Consider the following 25,989-nt stretch of genomic DNA (forward strand, 5'->3'; position numbering starts at 1 on the left):
AAAAGAGAAGGAGGGAGAGTACTGCAGACCCCTGCTGTTCGCTGTACAGAGGGAAATCAGTCCATGACACACACGCACACGCCTCTCCTCTCACCGTGTGCTCTTGAGGTACTCCTCCTTGATCTCCTTCTTGCCCCTCTGTCGTGGTTTGAGGTTCTGYAGGATGAGGGAATGGGTCTGGGTGCACCACTGGGACAGTGTACTCAGGAACTGGGACGAAGAAATGACAGTTACATTTTAGTAATTTAGCAGACGCTCGAAGCTCTCACTGTAACACATATCACAATTACTGCAAGTAAACCATCAGCAGAATCGGTGCGCGTGTGTGCAGGTGCATAATGTGTGTGTACCACAGGAGGTTGGTGGCACCTTCATTGGGAAGAACGGGCTCGTGGTAGTGACTGGAGCGGAATCAGTAGAATGGTATCAAATACATCAAACACGTGGTSTCCAGGTGTTTGATGCCATTCCCTTTSCTCRGTTCTCCKCTCAGCAGCCTCCTGTGGTGTGTACGTGTGTTTGGTCTGTCGTTCCGCGTGTACGATCCGTGTCCTCTACCTTGGAGGAGATYCGGGCGTTCTCCAGCAGCACCCGGGTCCACACGGCAGGGTGGCGGGCCACAAACCTCCAGTCCCTGCAGACCTCCGCGGCCCTCAACAGGGTCTTGGTGTCCAGGTAGGTAAAGATACAGAACAGAGCCGCCCTCATTTTCAGTATCTCCGGGCTGATCACCTCGCTGTTGGACCGGGACGGGCTCTTGTCGTGGCGACACGGCTTGTTGTGACGGTAGCCCCCCTCGGACCGGCCTGCAGCGTCGGGAAGAGAGAAAGAGGATAGAGGTTAGGTGAAGAAAGAGAGGTGGAGAGGGGAAAAGAGAGTGGAGTGGGAGGGACCGGGATATTAGTCAGGTAGGTAGAGAAAGATGGAGGGGGAGAGGGGGTTGAAGACAAAGGAGTGGGATGGTGAGAAGGAGGGTCGGTAAAGAAAGAGATAAGTGCCGAAGGCAAGGAGAAAAGAGAGGATGAGGAGAGGGGGGGTTAAGAAAAAAAGAGAAAGGTGGAGAAGGGGAGGAGAGAGGAGGATGAGGAGGCAGGGGGTTTAGTCAGAGAAAGAAAGGTGGAGGGGAAAGAGACGGAGGTTAGTTAGAGACGCCATCCGGAGTCGCAAAAATATATTAGTGGCATTCTACAAAATAGCCACAATGTGGTGCAAGRGATCCACTTGAGACTTATTGCATTCCCCCTCAAACACAGACCTGAGCATTCAAATATCTGCCATTGAAGACATGTACTGTATTGGCCAATACCATGTGACCAAACCGACTCTAGCACATTTCCATTTCTCCCAGCAGGCATCAATCCATGTGATTGAGTCATCGCCCGTGTCATCCCTGTCGGCCTTGGAAAAGAAGAAGCGAAGGAGGCTTTGGAAGCGACAGGCCTCGCGGCGAGAGGCACACCGCCTACGCCAGCTAGCGATCTACCAATGCATACTAGCAGTCATACCGTGTGATACGCTGATATGTGCCATTTCAAACTCCACCCTGGCAAACGCTTTGAGAATCTTATATGGAGGACYATGTCAGAGCATAAAATGTAATTTACATGACAAGTAATATTATGTAATGGTGGTGGTGCCAATTTGAATTCTCATACCAGACATTCTGGGCTGTGTCAAAAAGGACAGCTTTATTGCCTGTTTGGGTTTACAGTAGCTCCTTTGCCAAGTAGCTGTAACCAAAATGAGAATAGGGTAGATCTTTCTTTTGCCCAAAAATGTGTCCATTTAAGGCAAAATGGGCATGTTTCAATGGCTTCTGTCCTAGGTAAGTCCACATCCCAAAAGACCCCCTATTCCCTTTATAGTGCACTACTTTTGACCAGGGCGCATATATGGAATAGGGTGCCATTTGGGAAGCATCCTTACTCTCTCCGATGATGCACCTGGTCTCTCTGACTGCGGCTATTGCCATGTGCAAAAGGGTTTGCATCCCAAATGGCCCCSTGTTCTCTACTGTGCCTGGTAGAAAAGTAGGGCACCAAATTGGGAATAGGGACGCCGCTTGAGACGCAACCCAAGGTGTTCCGAAATAAAATGGAGGTCGCCAGTCAGGAATCGTGGGATCTTGGCTGGGGAAGGCAACTAAGGGAGAGAGACGCTTGCTTTGTTGAAACCAGGAGTGGTGAAGGTAAAGAGTAGTTTATCCATTGGTTCTCTCGTCAACACTGTCAACGTCTGCGGCCCAAATAGCACGCCATTCCCTATGTAGTGCACAACTTTTGAGGAGAGCCCTATGGTTCTATCAATATGAGAAAGTTCAGCCATACTGTCGCATAACAGTATAAAACCCTGGGAACGGTACAGTACACACACACACACACACAATCCCCTTGTTCATGCGTGATCTATCTGGGTAGTGTGTGTGAGAGTAGAGCAGTCTGGTGAAAAGTCATCCCTCTATGACAGGGCGCCCTGGGCTGATTCGGAATCAGTTTGTGGAGCGCTCTGGTCATTAGTCGTCCATCACTGTTCTCTGGACAGCCTTACCCTGGAACACCTGGGACTAGAACAGCCATGACCCAGTTTCACACCAGCCACCGTCCTTCTGTCCTTCTCTGACAGACCTGACTACTGTTAGCCTGGGCCGCAGGACAGTGTGTGTGTGTGTGTGTGTGTGTGAGTATGAGTGAGGGAGGGGATACTGTCCGTACGTCTGTGTGTGTGTGCTGCAGGTGCCATTGGCAGGATGGCAGGCAGGCTCAGGGTCATACGGTGTGCCAGACATGTGACAGCTGTTCCCTTTAGAAATCACTGATTCTTTCTGTAAATCACCAGTACATTACAAGTGGAGTGTTACAAGTATCTGCTGAGTAACAATTAAGCAATCAATCAACGGATAAATCAGGGTAAAAAAAAAAATGGTAAGCGACTTAGCCTCCTACCTGGCTAAATAAAGGCCAGTCAACAAAGATTAAGATTAGCAACGTAGTCTAGCCTAGCCTTCTACCGTACTGTACCTGTGACTAAGCAAGGTAAAGATTAGTAACGTAGCTTAGCCTAGCCTCCTATCCATTCCTACCTGTGGCTAGGCGGTACCCAGATTGTCTCGGTGCCCCAGACTGCTGCGTCTCAGCCATGGTGGCCCTCCTCTCCTGCTGCTCCCACATCTCCGCCTCCGACTCGGTAGTCCTGGAGCCCACGTCCGACACGTCACCCTCCTCCCCCTCCGTGCTGTTCCGGTAGGGTCGCCTCTGCCAGTTCTGGATGGCCTGCTTGCGGAGCCCCCAGCTCCGGGACACCCCGGCCCTCTCGTAGCACTGTCCGCCCCCTCCCTGTCCGCCCCCTTCCCCCAGCCGACACTGGACGTGGTAGTACTGGCCCTCGGGGCACTCTTCCATGGCGTGCATCTCCACGCTGTCGCCGCTGTCGTAGCCCCCGCCTGAGCCCTGGGAGCAGGACTTGACCCGGCCCGACACTCTGGGGGGGGGGGGGGGAGAGAACGGAAGAGAGGGGATAAGTTATACTCAGTGGTACCACTTCAAAAAAAACTAACTCAAAGCAACTTTTGTGGACACTTTACACATGGACAACTAACAGACAGAAACCATTGAAACGTATACAGTATTAGATTACTCTACACAGGTTCCATCAGATAGGTCATCTGTGTTACTGTAGCCTGGTCCCAGATCTGTTTTGTCAGGTCAGTGATCGGCTGAGATGAGGAGAAGTGGCAGTGGAGCCACCACACGTTGTCACTTCCTGATACCGCATGATTCTACAGCCCAAAAGTGTGTTGCCATGGTTTCCACAGCTCAGTATAGACCAATACTTACTGAGACCTTTGTAAGATTAACGACTTCCAAAACGAAGGATATGAAACGTATCTGCAACCTGCACATTGTTTTTGTTTTGTTTTTTTAAACCTTGTAGTAACTGCACAGGGTTGGGTGTGACACTTGTCTAGGGGTGTTTTGAAGGTGTCCCTTAAACTAAGTTTGTGCAGACATACTTGAATAGTGATGTGGTGTGTCCCTTTAAGTTTGCAGACACATATTTGACTAATGTCTTGGCAGTGACTAGGATTCTGGCCATAGTCCCAGCTGGAAACACTGTGCCCCTCAAGGACAGCTCTTTTTACCCAGAATGCATTTCACGAACTTACTGCCTTCTGGCAGTGGCTACATGTCCCAAAAATCTGAGGCACAATTTAACATGTCCCTCCCTGTAGCATTGAGAATATAAAAGGTATTTTGACACTTTCCCCATTGACTGACACACACACGCRGAAAACATGTGTGTCCGCGATTGTCAATCAACGCACCTACAGAGCCTTTCTAAAATGATATATTTTACCAAAGGTAATAAAGTTTAAATCGACTACAACATACTGTAGTGCTTTAAAGTCAGCCTGAAAGACAGGAGGAATTATTCCCTTACCAGTAATATGAACCATGAAAAAAGTAGGGGGGAAACAAATGCAGATTTTATGCTAGTGGCCATTTTCATGGATATTCATATTTATACCCAGCTCCTGTGCTCTGGATTATTACTGGGTTAAGTGGAGACCCCAGGCATTTGTACAGCAGAAACTTTCAACTGCATGGAAAATTAGAGCCCCCACAACAACAAAAAGTACATCCACTCATGACCGAGTTCCAAACAGCCATACACAAGCCTAAGATCAGCAATGCCAAACGTCGGCTGGAGTGGTGTAAAGCTCGCCATCATTGGACTCTGGAGCAGTGGAAACGTGTTCTCTGGAGTGATGAATCACACTTCACCATCTGGCAGTCGGACGGACGAATCGGAGTTTGGCAGATGCCAGGAGAACGCTACCTGCCCCAATGCATAGTGCCAACTGTAAAGTTTGGTGGAGGAGGAATAATGGTCTGGGGCTGTTTTTCATGGTTCGGGCTAGGCCCCTTAGTTCCAGTGAAGGGGAATCTTAACGCCACAGCATACAATGACATTCCAGATGATTCTGCGCTTTCAACTTTGTGGCAACAGTTTGGCGAATACCCTTTCCTGTTTCAGCATGACAATGCCACCGTGCACAAACCGAGGTCCATACAGAAATGGTTTGTCGAGATCGGTGTGGTAGAACTTGACTGGCCTGCAGAGCCCCGACCTCAACCCCATCGAACACCTTTGGGATGAATTGGAACGCCGACTGAGAGCCATGCTTAATCGCCCAACATCAGTGCCCGACCTCACTAATGCTTTTGTGGCTGAATGGAATCAAGTCCCCCAGCAATGTTCCAACATCTAGCGGAAAGCCTTCCCAAGAAGYGTGGAGGCTGTTATTGCAGCAAAGGGGGGCCCAACTCCATGTTAATTCCCATGATTTTGYAATGAGATGTTCGACGAGCATTCTTTTGGTCATGTAGTGTACAAACATACAGTGCAATCGTGTAGACATATTTTTGGTTGTGTAGTGTATGTATGGGAAGGAGACTTTTTAATAGGTTGGTATATCATTACATATTCTTTGAAATAGATACTGTAGATATATAATATTATCTAGATACTGTAGATATGAGTGTGGTACATTCCCTTCCCTCAGCATTTCAATATAACCAATTGCTTTAATACATGTATGCCTACGTGTAAAGCACTTTTCGATTTAGAAAAAACGGCTCCGCTATATAAAATGGATCATTAACATTATCGTCTACGACTATCCCTTTTTCGGAAATCATTTATGATAGTGACATTTTAGTCAACCGAGGGAGACATTCTGGAGTTCATAAGCCAGGCTGTYAACACATTCCCTCTTCATCACGGACAAAGACTCAAACTATTGGTGCTGACAAGACGCTTCAACTACGCAACAACAACTACTTTAGACTGTATCTCAAAATGTAGAATAACATCAGAGGAGAGTGAAGATACTACTTCAGCATAAAAGTGCTTGAAAGCTCTGAGGAAACATGAAGTAGACCAATTTAGATCACGAGGAGTGAGAGGGAGGGATTGCTTTGGGGCAAAATTGACTACAGTGACTGCTTCTGGAAACAGCAGTTGTTCTAAGGCAGCCAGTCCGCGCGTGCGCGCACAACCAGACAACACACACAACACACACACACACACACACACACACACACCACACACACACACACACACACCACACACACACACACACACACACACACACACAACCACCACACCACCACAGACAGAGAGCGAGCGAACAAAGATGCTGCTGTACACTGACATGCACACACGCTACAGGACTTTGACATCAAAACACAACCATCCTGCGGTTTAGCTAGCTAATTAGCGACCGTGCCTAACGCATCCTGAATTCAGAGTGAATGTAAAACAGTCTAGGCGATTATATCAAGCTGCTATACGACTCCTGCAGTGAAATAACTAGAAGTTGATATGAAGATAGCGATTTGAGGTGCACCTGGTAAATCCACACCAGAACTGGATTCAAATAGTACTGTGCTCGATTGAGCTTGCCTGGCACCATGGAACCAATGGAATACTCCRAAATGTGCATGTGTTCACCTCATCTCCACTACGGTAGAACATGCATACATTAGACCCTAGCGACACCGCTTAAGAAGCAGAGGAGAGGCCACTTGGCATTGTGACTTTGGTTGAATCCCAAATGGCACCCTATTCCCTATACAATGCCCTACTTCTGACCAGGGCAGATAGGGCTCTAGTCAAAAGTAGCACACTGTATAGGGAATAAGGTGGTACTTGGTACACAACCTATATTGGAGTGGTGGCTTTAGCAATAAAACCACAGGTTGGATCAATATTGTGGACTCAATCAGCAGCGCTGGCTAATTGGATACAGATCATTATTCAAGTGTATAACAGGGAAGTACAGTTTCCTGACCAGTAATGCACAGTGGGGCTCAGGATGGGCGACAGAGTAGCCATCTCGGTGCAAAATGGAGTCGATGATTTCAGTGCGAATTATCCAGACAACGTCAATAAAGCAACAAAATAAGATATTTTTTAAAACCCAAATATGCAAAGTGTCAAATATCGATTTCTCAAACAAGCACCTAAATAGCATCTTCCGTCACTGCATTTGGAACAAATAAATCATATTCATCTCTGGGAGACCGAGGGCATGAATGGAACGTTCTAATCTAGGAAGTGAAATGGTCACTTAGTGACTAACTACCATCATGATTCACTGTACTCGGGAAGGCTTGGGAGGAGTGTGTGTGTGTGTGTGTGTGTGTGTGTGTGTGTGTGTGTGTGTGTGTGTGCGTGCGTGCGTGCGTGCGTGCGTGCGTGCGTGCGTGTGTGTGACTTCACGATTGTCTCGCCAAAAAACGAAGGCTGAAGAGGGACGGTGTCATCGTCTGAGGTACGCGGAAGTTGTGTGACAGAAGGCCGGTAAAATCACGAGTTACACACATGCATTCACAGAAGCACGCGTGCGCACGTACACAAACACACAGAGTTACATAACGATGCAGAAAAGGTCTACATTTAAAAATACACAATGTTCTGTGTGGATATGATACTATGGTGATACGGAGCTTGATCATCATACAAGGGCTCCAGGGCTGCATACCAAAAGGCACCCTGTCCATTTTTATTTACAAAAGTAGTGCGCTAAATAGGGAATAGGATGCCATTTGGGATGCAGCCCAGTGTGGGTGGGTTTGGATCAGCAGTGAAGGAAAGAGAATGAGATGGGCGTCTCAAAATGAATGTGATGGGGGGGGGGGTCGAATTTGGACCATTCAGTGAGCTACTCAAATCAAAATACACATGAAGAAGCATCATTGCACAAAGATGAGAAGATCAGTCGGTGACGATCTGAAAACCATACGGAATGAATCATATCCTTGGTTAGGACGACTTTAGTGTCAGTGAGTCGAAACTTTGACATTTAGAATTGAGGAATCAATAGGGCGAAAACCACCTGTAACTTACCATTTCATCCCAATCTAATGTTTGCTTGTTTATTCATACCCAACATAAATCACATAGTTCACTAATCTGAGTAGGGGGTGAACCAAATATGACAAGTTATCCATCCACACACCGAAACAAAAAGTAAACAGGTTCTCGCTCTGTCTTTCGCTTTCTGTATTGCTCCCCCTCACTCTCTCTGCCCTGTGCCCACAGAGGCAGCCAGGCCTGAGAAAGCAGGACTGACACTTTAAGTCCTTACTGTCAGTGACCGCCGTCATTTACAAGCATGTGTCAAAGAGCAGTGGTGATGCCCCACGGCTGGTACTGTGTGTGTATGTGTGTGCCATGTTCGCTTGTGTGCATTTGGTGTGAGTGGGAACGCATCGTGGCGGGAGGCAAGAGCTAGGACAGAACATTCCCCTACTGTTTCTGCATGGCTGACAGATTCGGTCTCACTTCAGCGCCCGGCAGGAAAACAGGATGTTGTGTTTTGCGAGTCTGTCAAAGGGCCAGGGCACAGTACTGGACAAACACTACCTGGCTGGGGCCCTCTGATACCTTCCAACACCGAGGGCGGGAGTCCAGTTCGGTCTGAGTCATTGTTGCCCCAGTCGGACGCACACCGGCTCACTTCAGGCCACGGTCTGGTGCTCAGAATCCATCTGCTGGACCACTGGKCCCCAAGCATATGGCCCCACATCAAGTCACTGTACCTAAGTGCACCAGGGGGGTTGCATTGCGTTGCAGCTTACCTTTAACAGATGCTCTTATCCAAAGCCACTTACAGTGCAGAGAGTGAAGGGTGAAGATGGGATGTGGAAGTCACCSATAGGCACAGACCTAGAATCAGCTCATCTCCCTCTATTCCAACCTCAACCATGGGGAGGGGACACAACTCTGGGCTCCCGAGTGGCGTCACTCCAGACCCTGGTTTGATTCCAGGCTGTATCACAACCGGCAGTGATTGGGAGTCCCATAGAGCGGCGCACAATTAGCCCAGCGTCGTTAGGGTTTGGCCGGGGTAGGCCGTCAATGTAAATAAGAATTTGTTCTTAACTGACTTACCTAGTTGAATAAAGGTTATATAKWTTTTTTTTTWAACTGGCCTTAGATCAGTGTGTACGGGCAAGTTTATGCTACTTTGTTTGTGTGGCGGAGAGCAGTGCAGTGTGGGATAGCGTGTGGAGGACTGGCTTACCCGGTGCTGGGAGAGGATCGTCGGTCAGACACTTGGTACATGCCCCTAGACGTCCCCGAGATGCTGGAGTTCCTCTGAGAGAAAGAAGGAAGGAAGGAAAGAAGGAAAGAAGAAAAAAGAAAAGAAAGAAGGAAAGAAAGAGAGGAGAGATGAGGCGGAGAGTGACAGGTGTGTCAATACATTAAACTGTTTCCTTGAATTCTGATATTTCTCCCCKAAAAAACAGGACTTTACACATTGTAGTGAAAATACTCCTCTGTTTGTGTTCTGTAACTCACAGTGAATGTTGAATAGACCTGAATATTCTATTGGTGTGCCCTGCAACTATGTACTGCTGTGTTATATTCAGAGGAGAGTTTGTTTGTCAAGGGTCAACAKCACATCCCACTGTTAGTGTTTCTCTTCAATCTACTCTATGTTTCAAATAAATACTACACACACACACAATAAAACTGAAGCACGTAAAACAGACTTACTTCAAATGCTGGTGTACAGGTGTGACACCTTTTTAAATACGACCCATAACAACTAGGACAACCACTCTCATCCAAAGCCCAAGAGGTGATTGGTTTAAAGCAGCTTCACATTCAATGGAGGTGGTGATTGGGCTAAAACACTCACATTCCCAAATGAAACAATAACAACATATTGTGTGTAGTTAATCAAAGAATGAGAATCAACTTCTCTTCTTCAGATATAAACGTTCTCGTCTCTTTCCCTTCATCTAAACTGATTTGAGAATGTAGGATAAGGTGAAAACATTGTGATGGAGGTGCATCAACGGATGACTTTTCTATCCAGCACAATCTGATCTACAAGTGCCTTCAGAAAGTATTCGCACCTAGGTCTGTTGCGGTGACCGTAATACCGGCCACACGAGCAGTCATGAGTCATGACCGCGGTAATCTCCTCTTACGCACCCTGGACACGCGTTGGTAGTACCCAACTCGCTAACGACCATCGGGTCYCTAATGGCCTGGTACTCCGGGCTCTATTGTCCCTCTAACCACTCGGACATCAACYCAAATGAAACTGATCAGTTTGAAGAAAGAAACGGAGTGGAAAACATGGTCGTTGCGGATGTTYTCTCAAAGCATTACAATGAAACGGACAGCGCTTTCTAAAGATGATGATTAAACCAGAACGGTCTAGCCTATTCTGCAAAATGAAACAAATTCTAGTAAATCGCCTTTGAGTGTGGACCGTATTATTATGGATCCTGGTTACCTTATGCTCCGCTTTCCATTCCACGAGTCTGAGAGAGAACGTACAGGGCCTTGGCGATGCGGCTTACAGAGTTAGCCTACGGTATAGCGGATTTTGATCATCCTAGTAGTTGGGGAATATTTAAAATATTTTCAGAATTAAATAGGCTGACACATTACCTTTAGTTATAGAATACCTTACCGCCGTGAGTTTCCATCTCCTCCTCTCCCTCATTCCTTTCTCGAGCGTGCAGAGAAGGGGGGGTGACTGTCAACAGTATATTTAAATATGTGTTGTGAAAACATGTTACTGTCGATGTTCCCGAACGGATTTCACTTGGTTGCCCAAATGAAGCACTGGGTAGCTGAAGGAACAGGGTTGGAGAGCCCATGGCATACAGAGTTCGGGCGGAATATCACCTGTTCAGCAGCGAGAAGCTGCATGCTCCTCAAACAGTGGTTTATGCATGGAGTGAAATAACCGGAGTAGCCATTCCGGCACGATTGGAAAACTAACAGGCGGAAAAGTGACATCCATTCGCTATTCGAGTGCATACGGATGACACTTTTTACCCTGGCCATTTTTGGGCCATTCTAAATTAAACTAATGAGAGAAAGGCGTGCACAGCCTGAATGCAAGGAAGAGAGTGAAAGCATTTTTTGTGACTTCCTTAAAATCATCAATAGCCTATCGTCACACCATGCAGCCCATATATGTTTTGATTCTAAGACATTCTAAGGTTTGGATCATTCACAATTAAAGTTGCCAAATAACTAGAAATCTAGCATATAGGACCTGTTTAAAATGATCACTTTTAATGCTCAACATAGCCACTTCATTTGCGCACTCGCTGTGGAATGTGAAACATATCCTTTCGATCTTATTCAGCGAAGTTCATTTACATTTTTCTTAAGTCATATAATATCAAATAATGGCACAGGACTGGCACAGCTAAATGAACAAGCCTACAACATGACACATAGCCAGATAACATACCGTACAGTAGGCAAACCCATGTTCTGTTCTTCTGAAATACATTTTCTTCATATCAGAATGTTTCTTTAGACCTGCCTAAAATAAATCATGGATTTATTGTGATGGTGTATATTCAATTGATTTATTAGAGACGGCTTGTGGCTTGTGTTTATGTTAATTAACGGTCAATTACATTGAGCCCGGCGTACTTTTACATGACAATAACCGTCTGACAAAGGAAACCCCTTAACACTATTGAGATCCACCCCCCAATGGAGTATCAACAAGGGGCTGCACCAGCAAGAGGGAACTTGACAATCAATAAATCATAGTGGTACGTCCACGTCATGTCCATCATGATCAAATAGTTCTAATTTATATATTTTTACTAACCAATCCACCGCCACCCCCCTCTGAGGACACATATCTTTTTTGGTTTTTACAGGTTTTCAGCTATATATACATATATTTTACATATGCATGGTACTTTTATATACCGCAATCACATAAGAATAACACATTACCGAACATAAGCTCTTTAATCGCACCCCTCAGTCACTCTTAGGCCAATCACCATAGACCACCCTSGTTTTGGTTTCCATCATGATCAAATGTTACCGCCATGTTCCACACGGCAGCAGAATCCCCCTCGTTCATCATCTCCATCAACATTGGCTGTCCACCATTTTGAAAATGGCACTATGCATGTCAACTTCACACAACGGTACCATACCATCGAGACCAATTAGTTAGCCAAACAAACGACCGAAATGAGTGGGAGTGGATCAGAGTGACTTTCAAAAAAGGCTTTGCTTGATAAAATGTTGAATTCACCATTTCAATAACAAAAGGAAAAACAGTCATTCTGCTATCATGAAAGGTATTGACGAATGAAGAAAAAAGAGAAAACGTGGGAGTCCAGTCTATAGCTCCAACACACATACTCACTTCTCACGCACGCACACACACACCCACACACTGGAGGAAACTACAAAGCTCCTGTATGCGAGTGATGTCTGAGGTTCAGGGATAATTAACTGTGATTGGCTGAGGCTCTAAAAACATGGCAGCTAGTTGGCAGACATCAAGGAAGTGTAATCACAGCTATCTGAAAGAGAGCGACTACGTCCCAAAGGGCACCCTATTCTCTATGTATTGCACTACTTTTGACCACCCTGGTCAGACAGAGTGTGAAAAGGGAGGGAGAGTTGGCAATCCCCCTCTTTTACACAKGGAGCCAAAGATATTCAGGAGGCTTTGGGCGTGGGCCTGCCACATTTCCCTTTATCTTRCTTCCCTCTGTTTTTTCCCATGTCTCTTCCCCTCCCTTCATCTACCGTATAGGAACTCACACCGTCTCCCGTCTCTCTACTGGACTGTACCTCTATCCCGCTCTCCTCCTCTCGACCAATACCTTAATCTACAGTACCACTCCCTTTTTCTCGCTACCCTCTGTAGATTCCTTCTCCCCAACTCTCTCGCTCTTCTCCTCCCTTCCTCCCTTCAAGCAAATTCCCTACAGGGGCTTCCCATATATCTCAGATGTACTGAGGTGTGTGTGTGTCGCGCAGGGAGGGAGGGAGGGAGGGAGGGAGGGAGGGAGGGGAAAGTGAGGAATGGCAGAGAGAGGGGCATCCGTGGATGGCCAATGTGCCGGTGCGCCAGCATGCAGTATTTTCTGGTGTCCGTAGCATGCCAAATGTCCTATAATATAATAATATCCTAGCCACAGACACAAGAACGCTGAAAACAACGACTCATAAGCACAAGAAGACAAACAAGACGACTACGGTGGATACAAATCAAGCCTCAAAAGCATCCTAACAACACCGCTGCACATCACTGCCTGTCTAACAGCCTCTTAAACACAGGTCAAGTGCAAACCCTGTAAAATGTTTGACAATGTAGCCACTTAATTCGAGCACTAACGGAGACCAGGGTGTGCATCCCAAATGGCGCCCTATTCCCCATATAGAGCACTAGTTTTGACCAGATACATCTGATCTGATCAAAAGTAGTGCACTACGTAGAGAATAGGGTGCCAGTTGGGACACAAGCCTAGCTAGGCTACATCAGGCTGGGTAATGAATGAGCTTGATGGGATGCGGGTTGTGCCTGGTCAATGGTGGGGAATCTGGGCGGCGCGGGAGACACACACTCACTTAACTCCGTCAACTGTGGGAGAGGTCAGAGATGGGAGAGATAACAGGGAGGGAGAGATAGAATATGTGGTGTCTGAGACGAATCAGAGACCAGCTACTGCGCGGTCACCTGACCTGGACGACTAGAACAAGTAGAGCCACTGGTGTCTCCATGGAAACGATAGATGGAAGGGAAATGGATGGAAACCGGCCCCTTCTTTCTCACTAACAAGACTTGGATAAATGACACTTTAGAATTGGAAATGGCAGGGGAGAGCTCAGTAAAATGTATCACAATGTCTACCTTGTTTTGGTCTATAATAATGGAACATATTATCATTACCTCTCCTGTAGGTTTTCTGCATGTAATCAATACCAATACAATATTTTAGGTTTCAGATCATATCTAAGGGCGTGAGGAAATTGTGAAACGTCCCCACAGAATTTCCTCACGCCTCAAGGGTAACCCTGAGTCAGACACTACTGATTGCTGTAATCAAAATACCTGATCATTAGCTAAAACCTATTTAGCATTTAAATTAAAGCTGTGTGCATCTCTATCCCAAAAAACAGTAATGACTAACACCTATTATAGTAATAGTAATGTAGTAATGACTAACACCTAGACAACCAATTATGCCTCTGAGGTAAATGAAGAAAGAGTGGTGACATGACCAGCGGCCACACACACACACACAGACACACACACACCTCTTCTCCTTCGCTGTCCAATTCCGCTATTCACAGTCCAGCGCTCTGCCATTCTGTTTAATAAATATTTAACACACTCACTATCGTCCCAGATCAAATTAAAAGCAAAATTGTGGTGAGTCGACACGTATCACAACACGCCCGCCTTGCCCATTTCTAATAGCCCAAGTGATAAGATTGCAACCCATTCCCTATAAAGTGCACTACTTTTGAAAGGGCCCATAGAGCTCTGGTCAAAAGTAGTGCACTATGTAGGGAATACGTTGCCATTTGGGTCTCAGACAGACATCCACATGCCAGGTTAGATTATCAAACTGTCTGTTTTCATGTCGCTCCAAAATCATTTCTTTATTTTCCTCACCGATCATTTAAAAGACACCAATATCACCCCAAAAAATGACCCCATTTATTTGGACTGGAAGTAAGATATGCAGTTGTAGAACCAATTACATAAGTGACTTATGTAATGTTGACWAAATTATGCAAGGACTATATTAAAAGGAATGTACAACACAGGAGGGTGGTGGAAACTTAATTGGGGAGGTAACGYCTTGGGTGGATTGGTATCAAATACATCCAACGTGGTTTCCATGCGTTTGATGCCGTTCCATTCGCTCCGTTCCAGCCATTGTTATGCGCTGTCCTCCCCTCAGCCTCCTGTGACGTCCTGTGACGTACAACTACAACTATTCTATTCAGTAAACACACACACGCACACGCACGTGCACACACAGTCTTTTAATCAGCTTACCTTTCCAATCTTAAATATCAGGTTCCCACACACAAATCTGACCTCAGATCAGTATCTAGGTCAACTTCTTCTCCACTCCAGATCACCAGACACAGATCTAGGATCAGCTTACTTTTCCCAACCCTTAACCATTAGGCTGCCCTCACAAATCAGACTTTTGTTTGTCTACTATACGGTCAACTTCCTCTCTCAACTCCAGATCACTTGGCATGTGTTGCCCTTTTGGAGCCTAGCAGGCTACAGATCTAGASTCAGCTTACCTTAACCATTTGTGTAATCAAAAGCAAAACTGCTCTTAGATCAGCTCACCTGGCGTCCATTGTTGGAGGCCTTGTTGGAGCCGGGCAGGCTGCAGCGTCCCATGCTGCCGTTGGGKGTGGTCCCGCAGCTGCTGATGATCTGCAGCTGTTTCTCGGCACGGTCGGCACGGTCCAGGAGCTCCTCGATGAACTGCTGCAGGCGCACCTTGGCGTTGGCCTCCCGCACCGCCGTCTCCTGGAGGAACTGGTCTATCTGGGTTACCTCCCTGGTGAATCAGGAGGAGAGGAGACAGATGGTTACTGGTGTGCATAAGCACACATAGGTTACATCCCAAAAAGCACCGTATTTCATACACACACACACACACACACACACAGGGAAGTTGGGCTAACAGTGCAACCTCATGAAATTTAGATAGATACCTGCACACTGATGAATGGTCCTGCAGTTTATTGGGCAACAATAAGCAATATTAACTGCTCTATTAACGTCAATATTAACTGTTGCCGCATCCATCAGCGTACAGGCATTTAAGTGACAATGCCAGAGGAGCCAGTATTTSGAGGATATATTGGTATGAGGTTATTTTTATGAATTTATTCATACTATTTCATCCTTCCACGAGATATAGTCCCGACACAAATCTACGGTTGCTACGCAAGCCGGCTGGTCGTTCATTCTATCGGTTAGGTTGCCAGAGACGCGACCCAGTCATGACGTCTTTTATTCTATATCCAAGTCGTTCGTTCTAATGTTCTGTTGCCATGTTGCCTGGCAACGTTCATATCCCTTGGTTGCTAGCTAGCCAACTACGGCTAACTTACAGTCATGTTAAATAGCGCAGACAGAATAACAGAAAAGTAGCTGCATTTGCATTTGTTCAAGCTGTTTTCTAGTGACATTTATTTGTAGTGACATTTACAATGAGCTAATGATGAGCGATTTTGCCCYGCATAGAAAATGTGCTCTCTCGTCAGGACAATGTTCAGAGGTGCCAACAACACAATCACTTGAAACTGAAAATACAGCAAACTAGCTGCATTTKGTTTTGTTTGACCTGTTTTTCTATTGACATTTCTTTGTATGTATCCGTAAATATTATGCTTATTCACGGTTTCGACTGGCTGAGAAAAGATGTCTCATCCTGACACGTTAATCCTCAACTGGGACAGTGGAGATCAAATTTTAATATTGAAAAGGTCAGAGACAGACAGCAAGCTTTATAGAAATTGCTGCTGTTGAAAACCAAATTCTAGTCTAAAAAAGAAAGGGGACATGATGTCTAGATCATTTTTTTACAGCGGAGATTAAGTTTATAAATTGCCTGGTTGGGCTGATGAGAGTGTATTGCATCATAGCCTTAGCCGGTGGTAACTTGTGGAATAGACAACGACTGGAATGCGGTTTGAACCAATCAGCAACCAGGATTAGACCCACCTGTTGCATAATTCATTAATTTATAAGCTGCAGGTTAGTGGATGAGAGTACACTACGTTTGACACTAACTGGSCGACCTAACTCCCTGGGAACATATGGGAAGAACGGGTGGTTTGGGGCATACAAAAAACACACATACACACCACAAAACACACACCCCTTCTAACGGGAGGACAGAAACCAGATGGTTAGGTGCACGCATACCAGACCTGGGTCAAATACGAAAATGTAAAATACTGCACTTGTGTAACAATGGACCCAATAGAACATACAGTACAGAGGAACTGGACATGAAGATTTGTGCCATCTTTAAGACAGACAGACAGACAGACAGACAGACAGACAGACAGACAGACAGACAGACAGACAGACAGACAGACAGACAGACAGACAGACAGACAGACAGACAGACAGACAGACAGACAGACGAATGTCACGGAATCTCCTGCTGAGGTGCCACAGACATTGATATCCCCTCCCCCCACCTGACCATCAATGTAATTTCAACAAGGTGACCTACCGGTAGAATAATTTACACCCGTAATAGTGTTATATGGACACTGATGGATACAAGTATAGGATCATATCAAGTACTGTACCTGAGACCTTCTGGGCACATCTTTGTACTCAACACACACACCTACCAGGGGGTAATGTTGACCCTAAAGTACTGCGTATAGCAGATGCATATATACAGATTAGTGGTGTACTGTATCTGCAGGCACAAGGAATCCATCTCTTCAAAACACACACATACACACATTCCTACACAAACACACAGGAGCAGCCTGATTAATGCGATCACAATCGCTGTCCCAGTTTTATACATACAATTAACATGCGTTACGTTTTAGTTCCACACAGATACTGTTCACAGCTGAATCTTTTTCATATTTGCTTCTCTTCTRTGTCTTTTTTCTCTCCCCCTTACTTSTCTCTCTCTCGCTCCCTCTTCCTCCTTTGTTTTTTTATGCTTGTTTATGTGGACCMGCATTCTGCAAGACTTCCCTGGGGCTGGGAGTGAAACAAGCCATTTTTCCTTCCCTTCTCTCWGTGGTGTGTGGATCTGTGTGTGCGRGTGCATATACCACGTCTCTGTCCTTTTAAACACCAGCAGCCGCTCCTGTCCAAACAATCTACTCAGAAAATCCAAACAAGGCACACACACACACACACACACACACACACACACACGCAAGGTCCTACTACCGCTGGCTTGTTGTTGGTTATCCGGGAGCAAATGAACTACTGAGTGAAGTTTAACGTTGCACGCTCGAGTTATGAATGCATCGCAAATGGCACTTTATTCCCGTTATAGTGCACTACTTTTGACCAGGGCCCATAGGGGGCTGAATAGGGGCTAGACTTGAGAGATGTTTGGCGTCTGGTGAAATTAAGTGTCTGTCTTGGGGGCCAAAGACATTCCAAAATGAGATTCTTCAGGTTAGGATGAGACGAAGTGTTTGATCAAAATGAGTCCGCACGCACACACGCAGTCACACACACACGCAGTCACACACACACGCAGTCACACACACACACGGGACTTTAGTGGGTTTGCGCAGTAGTTTGAGGTTTGACAATAACATCATAATGATATGGGCTTAGAGCTCATCTCAGGGTAGTCGTATATTTTAATACACTTCCGACCCTCTTTTGAGACACTATTTCTACTCATCTCATTCATGCTGAGTAGGATAGAAAAGCTAATGAGTGAATCCTCAACTAGCCCAGAGAGGATTTCATTTCCCCTGTTGCTAAAATGGCTCCAGTCACATTATATGAGCTTCTCTCTCCCTCTCTTCATCTCTCTCCTTTTCACTCTTCCTCTGAAATCGACACGAACACGAACACAAATCTCACACCTGCCTATTTGTATACCTATGGTTTGTGTAGGAGTGTGCACTTATGTTGCGTGTGTTCCGCCAACAGCGTTCTAATGATTCATCTTCGCTCCCGTCCTCCTTCCAGTGTGTGTGTGTTCACACTGTCTGTTTCTGTTTTCATTATCACAACTAGAGATCAGGAGTCAGGCATGCCACCACAGGTCACCGCCACATTGTCCCTTACCTCCAGGCAGTGGGAGGACGTGTCAATAAGGGCACACACACACACACACACACACAGACACACAAGGATTTCAGCAGCCACCCTCAAAACATCAAAGAGAGGTCAAAATCCACACAACCGATACAGGAGTCTGGAAGTGGCTGGAGCAGATTTTCCTCTTTATTATGGGATGTGACGGGCGTCAAAGGAAAAGAGAAAGTGCACTACTTTTAACAGGGCCCAGGGCAAAAGTAGTGTGCTATGAAAGGAATAGGGTGCAATTTGGGACGCACKCTGAGCACAGAGGGTGACCGAGAGGTTGCTAAATACATAACAATGTATAATATATGTTGTAATGAATAATCTGGTTTACACTGAGAGTTGAATCAAATCAAATTGTATTTGTCACATACACATGGTTAGCAGATGTTAATGCGAGTGTAGAGAAATGCTCGTGCTTCTAGTCAGACAGTGCAGTAATATCTAACAAGTAATGTAACAAATTCACAACGACAACCTTCGCACGCGCACGCACACACACACACACAATGTTAGGGGATTGTATAAGAATATGTACATATAAATATATGGATGAACGATGGCCATGCAGCATAGGCAAGACGCAATAGATGGTATAAAATACAGCATATACTGTACATATGAGATGAGTAATGTAGGATATGTAAACATTATTAAAGTGGCATTATTTAAAGTGACTAGTGATACCATTATTAAATCAATTTATTAAAGTGGCCTGTGATTTGAGTCTGTATGTTGTCAGCAGCCTCTCTATGTTAGTGATGGTTGTTTAACAGTCTGATGGCCTTGAGATAGAAGCTGTTTTTCAGTCTCTCGGTCCCAGCTTTGATGCACCTGTACTGACCTTGCCTTCTGGATGATAGCGGGGTGAACAGGCAGTGGCTCGGGTGGTATGTTAGTCCCTTTGATGAGCTTTTGGCCTTCCAGTGTGGTAGGTGTCCTGGACGGACAAGGCTAGTTTGCCCGTTGGTGATGGCGTTGTGCAGACCTCACTACCCTCTGGAGAGCCTTGCATCTGAGGGCGGTCGCAGTTGCCGTACCAGGTGGTGATATAGCCCGACAGAATGCTCTTTATTGTGCATCGTGTAGAAGTTTTGGTGAGATTTTAGGTGACAAGCCAAATTTCTTCGCCTCCTGAGGTTGAAGAGGCGCTGCTGCGCCTTCTTCACCACGCTGTCTGTGTGGGGTGGACCATTTCAGTTTGTCCGTGATGTGGTACACCGAGGAACTTAAAAACTTTCCACCTTCTCACTGCTGTCCCTTTGATGTGGAGTAGGGGGTGGGTCCCTCTGCTATTTCCTGAAGTCCAACAATCATCTCCTTTGTTTTGTTGACGTTGAGTGAGAGGTTATTTTCCTGACACCACACTCCGAGGCCCTACCTCCTCCTGTAGGCTGTCTCGTCGTTATTGGTAATCAAGCCTACCACCTGTAGTGTTGTCTGCAAACTTGATGATGAGTTGGAGGCGTGATGGCCACGCAGTCATGGCGTGACAGAGGGACAGGGGAGGGCTGAGAACGCACCCTTGTGGGCCAGTGTTGAGGATCAGCGCGGTGGGGATGTTGTTTCCTACCTTCAACCCTGGGGGCGGCCCGTCAGAAAGTTCAGGACCCAGTTGCACAGGGCGGGGTTGAGGACCCAGGGCCTCGAGCCTAATGACGAGTTTGGAGGGTACTATGGGTGTTGAATGATAGGCTATAGTCAATGGAAGCAGCATTCTTACATAGGTTTCCTCTTGTCCAGATGGGAAGGGCAGTGTGCAGTGTGATGGGCATTGCATCGTCTGTGGACCTATTGGAGCGGCAAGCAATTGGAGTGGGTCTAGGCTATCAGGTAGGGTGGAGGTGATATGATCCTTGACTAGTCTCTCAAAGCACTTCATGATGACGGAAGTGAGTGCTACGGGGCGATAGTCATTTAGTTCAGTTACCTTGGCTTTCTTGGGAACAGGAACAATGGTGGCCATCTGAAGCATGTGGGAACAGCAGACTGGGATAGGATTGATTGAATATGTCCGTAAACACACCAGCAGCCTGCGAATGCTCTGAGGACGCGCTAGGGATGTCGTCTAGGCCGGCAGCCTTGCGAGGGGTTAACGTTTAAATGTTTTCACTACGTCGGCCACGTTGAAGGAGAGCCACCACTTTGGTAGCGGGCCGTTGTCGGTGCACTGTATTGTCCTCAAAGCGCTGCAAAGAAGTTGTTTAATTTGTCTGGGAGCAAGACGTCGATATCGCGGATGGGGCAGGTTTGTTTCTTTTTCGTAGTCGGTGATTGTCTGTAGACCCCTGGCCACATGCGTTCTCGTGTTTGAGCCGTTGAATTGCGACTCTACTTTGTGTCTCTATACTTGCCTTGCGGAGGGAATAGCTACACTGAATCCTCTCTTAGAAAGTGCTGTAGGATTGTGGGTTGCCTTCAAATCCAAGAGGGATTGTGGGCTACCTTGTCAGCCTTGAATAAGAGATGAGGGAAGGGTATGTGTTAAATAAAATGTGAATGGCAAATTGAATGTGCAAAGGAAAAGCACACGTGTCCCAAATGCCACCCCATTCCGTATATAGTGTACTACTTTTTGCACTACGTAGGGAATAGGGTGCCATTTTGTCACGGAGACAGACTGGTAGTAGAGTTGGATTATACTGTTAAAGAATAATTGGTATTCATGATACATTTATCCAAAGATGATAGGCGTTACATTTTTTTTGTTGAAATATATTGTATCTGCCTTTTTGAGTACCTTTTCTGTGCACTTCATCTGGCTATTCAAATAAAGCTTTTTATACACTAGGCTGTGATGGGAAAAAAAGTAAAAGTGACTGTCATTTGAATGAAAAGAAAAATCTCCTTTGCTTGGGGGTAAAAGATACCGGTGTTGAATGGTTGCAGTGAATACTTATTTGTAGTGGTCTGGTAGGTTGGAGGGGCTAGCACGCACGCGCACACGCACACACCACACAGTCTAGAGCAGACCCACCTGATAGAGTAGAGMGAAGGAGAGGAGAATGACCACAGATTGGATTAGAGGTGAGCGTTCGACTGATTGTACGAGTGRGTATGTGTGTTCAACATGTACAGTATGTGCACTACACCGCTGACTCAAATAATCAACTCATCATCAAGCGTTGATCGTTTGAATCAGCTGTGTAGTGCTAGGGCAACAAAAAWATATATAATATATGCACCCCTTGGGGTTCTGAGGATTGAGTTCGGGAAACGCWGATCTAACGTGTGTGTGCTCAGGCAACCCGGCCTCTGCAGCTGACCCACCAGATGGGTTTACAAAGAGCAGCAGAGCATTCATGACAGATCCACACTCCGGGAGTAGGTACACGTGTGTATCAAAGGTCTCAGATGACCCAGCATATCAGAATGATTCATTTCCACTGTGTTTCACATTGCTGATGGCTCCTGGTTATGCACTAGCTACGCCAATACAGAGAAGCACTAGTGAAGTCTTAAGGGGTAACCACGTAAGGGGAGAAATGTGTTTGAAAATGTCATACTGAAGGATATGATGCAGTACAGTAAAGCTGGATGAGGTCGAGGTTTTTCTAAAGCATTGTTTTTGACAGTGATGAAGATAAAGGATAGAAAGCGGGACTACAATGTAACTCTTCTGCCCAGCTCACTGTTATATGCATGGACTGACAAGGCTCAAATAAGACCTTGGGCTAGAAAGATAGATACTCCAATCCTCTGGGAGTGTCGGGCGAAAGGCAAAACTGAAAAGCCTCTCTTCTCCCTCTCTCCCCAGAAGTGTTGCATTAATGCACTATACCGCCTGCCTGGCTGGCTGGCTGACGGACTGGCTGYRGGACGGGCMGSRMYKMGYKCGYSKGYCMGACGGYCCGACAGACGGACGGGCRMACAGACGGARATTTAGAAAGAGAACAAGACAGACAGACAAGACACACCAAAAGACACACACCAAGAGATCGAAAGAGCCAAAGGGAAGAAGCAAGAGAGGAGACAGACAGACCGACACACAGAGAGCCAGAGGAGATGACAGATGGACAGACAGACACCCCGAGATGTGTTGGTTTCCTGTTGTCAACCTTAATTAAAACACACCTCTCTTTCGAGGCGTGACTCATCGTCTCCTTCCAAAACAAGCYCCTCCAGACAGGGGGAACAAGTCAACAAATAAGCCCACATGTTCACACCGGCATTGGGGGAAGTTGAAAACAAGGTCTCCTGCAGTCCTGGGACTTACCTTACTGGGACACTAGGGCGTGCGTGTGTGTACACGTTTTACTATACTTGCGAGTACCAGAAGTCCTCACAAGAAAAGTAAACCAACTAAAATTCACAAGTATAGTAAGACATAGCTGTGTGACTGTGTGTGTGTGTGTGAGAGTGTCAGAGCGTGTGTGTTATTAGGAAACAGGTCTACCCTATATCTGACTGGCACAGACCTAGACAAGACGTCGGGGGTGAAGTAGTGTCAGTGTGTGACACGGTGCTGWGGAACAGCTGGTCAGGCCACCTGTTTACAGGTTGGTAGGATGGAACTACAAAAGGATAGCGCTTCTGTGAATCCATGCTCTCTGTTCCTCACCTGTCCTCTCCTCTTTCATATGCTTTACCCTTTTTTTAAATCTCTATCTCTCAGTCTCTCTCACTCCAATATTACACCCCCACACACACACCTACCTCCCACACTCAGTTGCACCATACAGTATATGCACACCATATAATAGACTTCCATAAGGAACACAMTGTCTCAGATGGCAAGTCCTCTAGTAATAACCTCTCCGGTTATCCACACTACAGGGCAGATAAAAGGGSATGTTAGAGACATTAGTATGGCGTGGAACTGACCGTGTATTTAGTTGCATCTCTACAGTGTTTGCACCCCAAATGATACCATTAATTCCCTTCATAATGCATGACTTTTGACTAGGGCCCATYGTAGTGCACTAMGAATGGAATAATGGTGCCATAGAGTACCACAGTATGAATCATAATACCCATAGAATCTAGCGGTAAAACAGGGAAATGGTTCCAATCGTTTTTTCCACCATACATTTTTCCCCATCGGGGATTTTAGAAACACTACAAACAAGGGCTGTGTTTCGTGTAGGTTTACCCTGACGTGACATTTTCATAACCACGTAAATCTCTCTCGGACAAGGTGACTTATCAATATACTTAAGCTCTATTAACTATCAGATTTGAAAATGCTCATTAGCATAAAAGTAGACATCAAGGAAGACTACAAATCCCTGCAAGCTCCTGCACGTCATCTCTAGCACCRTTTGACCGCTAGGTTTTATGGGTACTATGACACCTCCACTGTGGGCCTCTATTTAGGATGCAGACACAATGAATAGTATCCATCGGCATCACCATGCCAAGATGAAAGGGCGCTGTGTGCCTGATATAATGCCATCGGATGCTAGTTTCATGGTCATCATATAAAAAGGATAGATGTTGGGGTAATTGTACTCTGGACAACATTCTGGAGGCATTGATGTGAAAAGTGCTGAGTTACCTCAAGAGGATGTAGCATTGATTAGGGCTACGCGCTTGCCTATCGGGTGATGTGCCTATCTGGTGGCAATGGAGAAAGAAGGAGATGGGAAACAAAGTGAAAATMATGTTGGCTTGGGATCACCTCTTATAACTCTTAACCTGCTGGGTGAAGACTGGGTGAAAGCATGAGGAGGTTTAGGGCCTTCATTTTTGTGGAATCCAGCAGAAAAGTATCCTGAAGGCATTGTCAGGGCGAAGAGAAAGTTGGAATTGTCACGTTATCAGACTTTGGTTTTTCTTTGCGTACATAATTAGGCATAGCTTACCACATTGTTAATACTGTTYTGTGTTTCTCGTTGCTTTTCAAGTCTTGCGCTATCCCTCTCTGAGGAACCAGAAGGAGAAAGTTGAAATGGAAGAAGTCGACAGCTCCAGCGGACATGTTAATTATCAGTGTTCTATGAGAAATGAGAGTGTGCATGGTGTGACTATAGAACAGAGGCCACAAGTCTCKGAGTTTGTAAACCTCACTGTGAATGTTAATCATGTTCATTTTTTGTTCTGGTTTTATTATCCTCGTTTGTCCATTTTAWAKGTAATTTCCAAGTTTATGTAATGTTAAACAGTATGATCTCAAATGTTCAAAAAAGGGGGTACTGATGGGTTCGGATTTCTGAACTTTCAATATGATTAATCATTAGTTATGCTAGAGACATGAGGGGTGCCATAGTCTTGGGTCTACACCAGAAGTTAATGGTTACCTGTAGGAGGAATGCATTTGGTGGGTGCAGTTAAGCTTGGAATGTACTGAGTGCAGGGAAAACGATCACGTTGGCAGGCACTGATAGGGGTGGAGAGCCGTGGATTAGTGATGAAGGGGGTCGAGGTCAGGTCAGGTCACATTAAGGGAGAAGGAACKGTTTATTGACCGTATCACTAAACTTCCTGCCTAGCAATAAAGATGTAATGTTTAGAGAATAGGAGACTTCAGCCAGATTGGGGTATATACAGTATATATATACAGTTGAAGTCAGAAGTTTACCTACACTTAGGTTGGAGTCATTAAAACTTGTTTTTTAAACCACTCCACAAATTTCTTGTTAACAAACTATAGTTTTGGCAAATCGGTTAGGACATCTACTTCGTGCATGACACAAGTAATTTTTCCAACAATTGTTTACAGACAGATCATTTCACGTATAATTCACTGTATCACAATTCCAGTAGGTCAGAAGTTTACATACATTAAGTTGACTGTGCCTTTAAAGAGCTTGGAAAATTCCAGAAAATTATGTCATGGCTTTAGAAGCTTCTGATAGGATAATTGACATCATTTTAGTCAATTGGAGGCATACCTGTGGATGTATTTTAAGGCCTACCTTCAAACTCAGTGCCTCTTTGCTTGACAACATGGGAAAATCCAAAGAAAATCAGCCAAGATCTCAGAAAATAAATTGTAGAAATTGTAGACCTCCACAAGTCTGGTTCATTCTTGGGAGCAATTTACAAACGCCTGAAGGTACCACGTTAATCTGTACAAACAATAGTACGCAAGTATAAACACCATGGGACCACGTAGCCGTCATACCGCTCAGGAAGGAGACACGTTTTGTCTCCTAGAGATGAACATACTTTGTTGCGAAAAGTGCAAATCAATCCCAGAACAACAGCAAAGGACCTTGTGAAGATGCTGGAGGAAACAGTTACAAAAGTATCTAACAAGTGGAGGACAGAGGAGCCTCTTAAAGAAGAAGTTACAGGTCTGTGAGAGCCAGAAATCTTGCGTTCTTGTAGGTGACCAAATACTTATTTTCCACCATAATTGTGCAAATTAAATTCATTAAAATAGA

At 45.6% G+C, this 25,989-nt stretch overlaps 1 protein-coding gene across 1 annotated transcript in view; it reads right to left on the bottom strand.

Annotated features, from left to right (window-relative positions):
* Positions 1-25,989, bottom strand: part of LOC111958340 (F-box only protein 41-like) — a 110,062-nt gene that overhangs the window by 16,042 nt on the left and 68,031 nt on the right. The window contains exons 4-8 of the mRNA XM_023979565.2: positions 15,185-15,401; positions 9,092-9,165; positions 3,080-3,477; positions 559-806; positions 95-210 (exon numbers count right to left, since the gene is read on the bottom strand). Of these exons, the coding sequence (XP_023835333.1) occupies positions 95-210; positions 559-806; positions 3,080-3,477; positions 9,092-9,165; positions 15,185-15,401 (1,053 nt within the window). The remainder of the gene's footprint in view (positions 1-94; positions 211-558; positions 807-3,079; positions 3,478-9,091; positions 9,166-15,184; positions 15,402-25,989) is intronic.

The sequence above is a fragment of the Salvelinus sp. IW2-2015 genome, linkage group LG34 (genome assembly GCF_002910315.2).
Source record: "Salvelinus sp. IW2-2015 linkage group LG34, ASM291031v2, whole genome shotgun sequence".
NCBI lineage: Eukaryota > Metazoa > Chordata > Actinopteri > Salmoniformes > Salmonidae > Salvelinus > Salvelinus sp. IW2-2015.